The following is a 7,189-nucleotide window of genomic DNA, read 5'->3' as shown; positions in this document are numbered from 1 at the left end:
GCGGGGTGTCTCGGTGCAGCGGCGGGGACCCCGGGGCCCGGAGGCGGCGCAGCCCGGGGCCTCCGGGAGGAGCGCGGGCGGCCCGGCGGCGGCGCGATGCCGCTCGCCCAGCTCAAGGAGCCCTGGCCGCTCATGGAGCTGGTGCCGCTGGACCCGGAGGTGAGTGAGAGGGGCGGGGGACCGGCGGCGGCGGCCGGCCAGCCAGCCCGGATCCGCACAGGGGCGGGGCGGGCCGCGGTGCCTCTGCAGCCCCGCCGGGACGCGGGTGCCCTCCGGTCGCTAGCTCACTGTCCGGCTCCACCCCCCTGTGCTCCGGGTGTGCGGGTGCAGGGGGACGGTTCTGCTGGGCGCTCAGTACCTCCCTACCGTAGCCAGGAGAGGAACCCCGCGGGGTGGTGAGGTCTGACACCCCAAGCGCCCCTAGGACCCGTCCCGCTTATCATCTTTTGGTTGCGGTGGGAGTTGTCCCAGTCAGTGCAGAAGGGAAAGGCTTGGGTCAGATGGCTGGGGTTCTACTAGAGACAAGGATCATGGGAATCCGGTTTCTCATCGTTCCCTCTCGCCAAGAGCTCTCTTGGATCCTCCGCTTCTGATCTTTGGGAGACAGCCCTTCTGGACCCCTGGCAGTTATGGAATGTGGGGTGATTCCACACCTGGAGTGGACCTGGTTTCCTTTGCTCCACAGCTAGTGATATTGGGTGTTCCCACTTCAGGTTATGCTGAAGAGTGGGGATGGCCCCTAGACCTTGTGAAAACTGTCTCTGGAGAAGAGACTGCCTCGTCTTTCTGCTGGGCCCTTGGGCAGTATGGCTTCTGCCGTTCGGTCTCTCCCAGAAGCAGCTCCTGTCCTTTGAGGGCTTTCTGGTCCAACCCTGAGCCTGCAGGAGGCCACTTTTGTGGTGTCCTGTGACCCTGGGATCAAGGTCAAGTCCTCAATCAGCAAGTTTAAAACTTTCCCCTACTCTGATGCTGGAAAAGAGGCAGGTGAAAGTCTGCGCTGGGACTGGAGCTCTTGGTGGGGGTACGGAAGAGAGAAGGAGACCCCACTTGATCCCAGAACCCACATGATTTTTCTCCTGGCTTGAACCCTTACCTACGTCTAAGACCTCAGGGCAATCATCCTGTGCCCTGCCTCTCAGGACCACAGCTAGAGAGGGATCCACAGTGAAGTCCCCAGGTTTTCAGACACCCCGGAGCATGCTACCCCTTTAAAGGGGTGGCCTCCCCTGGCTATTGGAAGGTGGGCGCGGCTGGATTAGGTAACCAACCTGAAGGCGCAATTTGGAGTAAATTGTTCTGGGATCCTTGCCATGGGTTTTTTTTTTTTTTTTTTTTTTACAGGCCCTACACAGCGGCCCAGAGGTTCTCTGGCTGACTCACCTTCTAGGTGAGGGGCATTGCCCTATGCAGCCCCTTGTTGCCCCTCCACCCCGCCCCCACCTCAGGACTGGGGCACGAGGCCTGAGGGGAGGCCGAGAGGTGTGTTCCTTTGCCTGGGCACGCCCCTGCCACCTGGGCCTCCAGAGGAAGGTAGAGTGGAGCTAGCTGTGGTTGGGGAGGGACTTCGCCCAGAGATTCACAGTGTTCCACTGGCAGGGAGGGTAGAGAGCTAGGATCTCTGGCCTCCTCCAGGGCAGCACTTCCTGCTTCCCTTTGGGAAATCCTGAGGCCAGGGCCAGCTTCATGGGGGCCAGGTTAAACCGGAAACACCTTAGTTTGAATACTGTTCCACCTGAATTGGGGGGGAGGGGAGAAGAGACTTGTCAAATTTCCTGGGATGGGGAGAGGATTTTTTTTTTTTTCATTGAGCTTTACTTCAGAAATGCTGTGTAGCCCTTAGTCCATCTTCAGGCTGTCTAGGCCTCTCTTTCCAGTGCCGCAAATGAGCTTTAAGCTCTGCTTCCTGGGCCCAACAAGGTGCAAAGCCCTGGGCACTGCTGCCCTTGTCCCCACCCCCAAGCCACGGAGGTGCCAGTGGACTGGCTGGTATTGTTTGAGTAACAGGAGCCATGGGGCAGTGAGGGTGTGCATTCTTGCTTGAGAACAGAGCCCTGCTGTTCTTTGTGCAGGTGACATGTAAGTGATACAAGTGCCCGGCCCGCAGGTACTGGCGCCATCGTGGGCAGCTTCGGGCCAGGAAGGAGGCGGGTAAGGGGGCTGCCAGGGGCATTTGGCAGATGAGGTCTGGCATCTGAATTGCCCTGCCTTCCCATCGCTGTCAACCAAAAATGGGCTGCTGGGAGGCAGGGCCCAAGAGGAATAAACCAGCTGGAAATACGGGCTTTTCTTGGTTTTGCTGAAAATAACAGAGGCCCTGTCTCGCCAGGGCTTCACGGCCTACTGTCCATCGACATTACTTTACCTTGGTTTTCCTATCTTCTTGAGATAGAAATTATGACCTCCGTCTTCAGATGGGACAGCTGAACATGAGTATCTGGGCCAGGATTAGAACTCAGTGCTGCTGCCAGTGCTGTTTACAACCAAGCAAGGGAGACTTGATGATGCGCATGGGCTGGGTTTAAGCTGGTGCAGGTGGCAGGTACTCCAAGAGCAGCTCCGGATGTTGGCACACACTTCTCGATCCTCAGGGCCCTTGTCCAGCCTTGGCTGAGGGCTAATAGTGGCCTGGCACTTGGCCCTCAGGCTCTAGCAGTGCACAATGCTGCCAATGCTGGGCTCAAAACCCAGTTCCTGGGGCTGCTTCCTGCCTGCGGGGCACGTGCTATCTTTCTCCATCTGTTCTGCCCGCAGCTTCTCCAGAAACTGCTCTGGACCCTTAGGTGGAAAGACACATGCCTGTCGGGACTCTGGCTGCCGGAAGGGGTTCAGTGCTCTAGGGTTCTGAGCAGGTGTCCATCTTCATGAGCAGAGCCCCTGAGGAAGAGAGGAGAACGGGGTACTCCAAGAGGTCAGAGGACCTTCTCTGTCCCAGGCTTTTTGCCCTGGTCCCAGGGTCTGGTTTGCCTGTCTTTTTTTTTCTCCTTCCTTCCCTTCCCTTCCTTTTTCTTCCTTTCCTTTCCCCATCCATCCATCCATCCATCCATCCATCCATCCATCCATCCAGAGCCTTGTTTGTGCTCGGCAGGTATCCACCACTGAGCTAAACCTGCCCTTAGGCCTTTTAAAATTTATTATTAAAGATTGACTTAGTGTACGTGTCTCAGCAGGGGCCAGAAGAGGGCATTGGATCTCCTGAAGCTGGAGTTACAGGCAGTTGTGAGTTGCTTGCCGTGGGTACTGGGATTTGAACTCATGTCTGCTGGAAGAACAACAGGGGCTCTTAACCGTTGAGCCATCTCTCCAGCCCACCTTAGGCTTTTTAGACAAGGACTTGGCTCAGCTTCCGAAGTCATAGATGGCGACTGCTGACAAGGTAGATGTACTGTCACGATACAAAGAAAACAGAGGCTCTGAAAAGTGATATTGCAGATGCAGGTCAGATTAAGAGCCAAGACAAGGGCCTATGCCTTTGTGGCCACACAGCTGTGTTCTTCCACTGCCCCACATGTCATACCAAAAGGACCATCCTGTCTCTGCCCCTTCAGTCCTTTGTTGAGGATGGATCACTTCTCTAGAGGCCTGGGTATCGGCTCTTAGAGAAATGGGTCCATGAAGATGGTACCTAGACGAGGATCCTAGCCAGACAAGGCTTGGTTGGAGGTCCCCTGAATTATGCTCGAGAAACTTGATACCTCTTGCTATACCTTCTCTCTTTAAGTGGGGATTTGGGCTTGCAGTCACATGACTTCTAGTTATGGTCCCATGGCTGCCACCCGCACAGTAAGCCCTTCAAGCTGGGCCTCAGCTGAAAAGCAGGGCGACAAGACCCTGCACTGGCTTGACAAGACCCTGCACTGGCTTCCTAGCTGTCTTTGCTGGGTTGACCTTTCACCCTTCGTGTGACGAACTGTTTGTCAGACCCTCAGTACTAAGACGCTGATGAGGAGCACAGTCACGCCCCCTCCTGGGTTAACCTGTGTGCTCAGTGCTGGGCGGGCGGAGGGAAGAGGGAAGATTTAGAGGCTGTGTGGGCAGAGGAGGTGGAGTCTGAATTCAGCCCCAGGAGAAGAGCAGGAAGGGTTGTCTCGGAAGGGCGAGCCACCATGCAAATGCTCAGTCACATAAGCAGGTCTGTTCAGGGTCTCAGGTCATTCAGCGGAGGCTCCAAAGAGGGCCCGATAGCGCTTGCTTCGTCAGGACAAGCACTAAAACCGGAATGGCCCACAGATGATCAGCGTGGTCTCTGGGCAAGGATGGCACGCAAATTCACGAAGCGGGCTATCTTTAATCTTCCTTTTAGTAGTTACTTTGGCGTGTGCTTGTACATGATGGGCATCTGTGGGCACTCGGGCATCTGTGGGCACTCGTGCACCTGCACATACGTGGGGAGTCACTTCTCTCCCTCCACCCTTTCATGCATTCCAGGGATCGAACTCCGGTCTTCAGGCATGGTGGCAAGCACCTTAAACTGGTGCGCCATCTCGCCAGTCTATCAGCCCAGGTGCTTAAAGCTTGAGAGGGAAGGTTATCGTAGCTGCCCTGAATTGCCTGAAGGTGGATGAAAATGTCACAATTCGTCATTTTTGTCATGCGTGCCCTTTAGGTGGTGGACATGGTGTGGGTTTTCGTGGCTGGCCACTTGGACAGACTTGCTTGCGGTAAATGTTGTCTGATTTACTTCCTTAGTAGGCCGGAAGACAACAAATTATGAAAAAGACGGGAGCTGGGTGGGCGAGGCAGTAATGGTGATAGCCACAGTGGCTGCTGCTTGTGGGCCACTCATGTGCTGGGTGTGTGGACTTGCGGGCTTGGTTTTGTTGGTTTTAGCAGCTCCCTATAAAATCTATTATTTGAATTTCCATTTTACAGGCGAGGAGACTGGGCCGTGAGAAGTAAAATGGCCTCCTCAGGGTCACACAAAGGGTAGAAGCCAGAATTTGAACCCACATTTTTTAACCCTGGTGCTGGGTAGTTGGAGATGGTGGCCTGGGAGCCGGGACGTGAGTCTAGCTTAGTGTCAGTCACAGAGGAGGTGAGGTTTTCAGTGGGTGGTGACTGTTGACTGATGAGGAAGGTGAAGGTTTGGCGTACCTGGAATGGGGGCAGGCCGGGTCTGGTGGGCAGGCTGTGTCTGAGGGACAGTTCCGCTGTGATCTCTAGTCTGTGGGGTGCACTGGACTCAGCAAATGCATCTGCCTTGCCTAGCCCCGCCCTTAGGCCCTGACCAACCTGCCCCTTCTCCTCACAGTGTGTGTGTATATACCTGTATAACACTCGGTTCTTGGGGGGGGGGTTAGAGGCATTAAGGGGGTTCAGGGCAGGAAGGGTGTCCCAGCAGGCAGGAGGCAGCCACTCCTGGAGCAAGGGGTTTTACATAACAGGTAGAATACAGCTGTGCCTGCTGCTGCCAAGTCAGGCCAAAGCCGCCCTGTGGACCTGACTTGTGGCTCCAAAGTCCCCGCCTTTGGGAGCCTCCTGTCTGTCTCACTGTACTCACTCCATGCCAGGAGGGGTGGGGACTGCTTCCTCATAGCGCATAGCACACAGGAATAGAGAAGCCAGCTGCGGCGCAGCCGGGGTGTGTAGTTTCCATCTGGGGTACGGTCAGGAAGAGGCAGGAGAGCCCAGAGGTGCATCTTGCACCTGCCTATCCCTGCAGGTAGCTCCCTGGCCAAGGTGCGGGCCACTCTGCAGCAGGATCAGTGCCTGTAATTGGAGGCCACCTATCAGACGGCTGCTTCTCAGGTGTGCGAGGATTCCGTCATTAGTCCCCTCTGAACCCTGGTGTCCTCACCCTGTAGAGCCGGGGCCTGACTCCCAGGGCTGTCAGAAAGGTTAAATGGGGCCCCAGGTGTGAGGCAGGGAGGTCAGCCTTGGCACGCGGCAGAGCGGTGGTTGGTCCAGGAACTTGTGTGTGCTCCTGGGAAGGGCGAGTCTGTGTGGCCAGTGCTATAGTGCAAAGGTGTGGCCGTCCAGCCATTCTCGAAGCAGGGCAGGGCCAGGGAAGCCACCAGGAGGGACACCTGCCCCAACTTTGCCTTCCTCCATCCTTGTAGCAATTTTGGGAAGTTAGGGGACCTATCCCAGTGCTCCAGATTGGGAAACTGAGGCCTGTCACGCTTAGTTGATTTGCAGAAGGTCGTACGACCCGTTGTGGCAGGGCCTGGCTGTGTGTGCCCCTTCCCTCTCCCTGGGAAGAGGTAATCTCTGAACTGAGACTTTGAGGATGATGGGGTGTTTGGTAGGCAGGGGGAGGGGGGCATTCTGAGTCCTGGGGATACTCTGCCTGGGTTGGGAGGGGCTGTTGCCAGAGGACTTGATTCTTTCACAGTGAAGCCAAAGTAGAGGGGAAGCTGTGTAGAACTGACTGGTCTCTACGGCCTCCCTGGCTGTTGGGAGCAGCCAAGGATGGCGTGTCCCAGGATGCATTTTTCTCCGTGCGGGTAAACTGTGACGTTGCCCCTCATTTTCTTTCTCTTTTCCAGAATGGACAGGCCTCGGGGGAAGAAGCTGGACTTCAGCCATCCAAGGTGAGGCCTAGGTTCTGCGAGTGAAGTGGTGGCCATAGAGAAGAGAGGATTGCTCAGCGCCACCAGGCCCGGCCACAAAGGAAGGCCGGGCCTCTCCTTCCTTTGTATAGCTTGGCTCTCTTCCTCTCATTCTGTCTCTATGCTCGGGACAAAGCCCACTGGTTTCAACTCTCCTATCTCAAAGGTGAGGGAGGGTATTGTGGCCCAGAGAGGGCCAAGAACAGGTACAGGAATTCTGGTTGTCTGTGACCCAGGCCACCAACACTTCCTGGGTTCACATACTGGTAGAGTTTGGGCCTAAGGAATGAATGGAGGGGTCAGTGTAGTGTGCTGATCTTGGTGGACCGGGTGCAACAAGAGCTTGGGAGCATTTGGGCCTGCCCCTGGTGGCTTTTCTATCCTCAGAGTGCCTCGTGCCTCCCAGGTGGTTTCTTGGGACTCCCAGCTCCCAAAATGAGGTGTAGTCATTTGTCCCAACTGTCTCCACTCCCCCAGAATACTTTCTGATACCCTGCCAGTCCGTTACCCATTATTATTATTGTTGTTGTTATTTTATTTTTATTTTATTTTATTTTTGTGTTTTGAGATAGGGTTTCTCTGTGTAGCCTTAGCTGTCCTGGAACTCTCTGTAGGCCAGGCTGGCCTCAAACTCACAGAGG

At 55.7% G+C, this 7,189-nt stretch overlaps 1 protein-coding gene and 1 non-coding gene across 2 annotated transcripts in view; both read left to right on the top strand.

The window, feature by feature from the left end:
- The first annotated feature begins 11 nt into the window (after positions 1–11).
- The window catches only part of Rps6ka1 (ribosomal protein S6 kinase A1), a 39,064-nt gene continuing 31,886 nt past the window's right edge, over positions 12–7,189 (top strand). The window contains exons 1-2 of the mRNA XM_055611024.1: positions 12–159; positions 6,486–6,530. Coding sequence (XP_055466999.1) covers positions 97–159; positions 6,486–6,530 — 108 coding nt within the window. The 5' untranslated portion in view covers positions 12–96. The remainder of the gene's footprint in view (positions 160–6,485; positions 6,531–7,189) is intronic.
- On the top strand, positions 4,184–4,288 carry LOC129680021 (U6 spliceosomal RNA). Its single transcript, XR_008720618.1, has one exon. It is a non-coding gene; the product is annotated as a U6 spliceosomal RNA (small nuclear RNA).

This window comes from Psammomys obesus, unplaced genomic scaffold (assembly GCF_907164565.1).
Source record: "Psammomys obesus unplaced genomic scaffold, mPsaObe1.curated_primary_1811, whole genome shotgun sequence".
NCBI lineage: Eukaryota > Metazoa > Chordata > Mammalia > Rodentia > Muridae > Psammomys > Psammomys obesus.
This window is presented reverse-complemented; position numbering and strand designations above follow the sequence as displayed.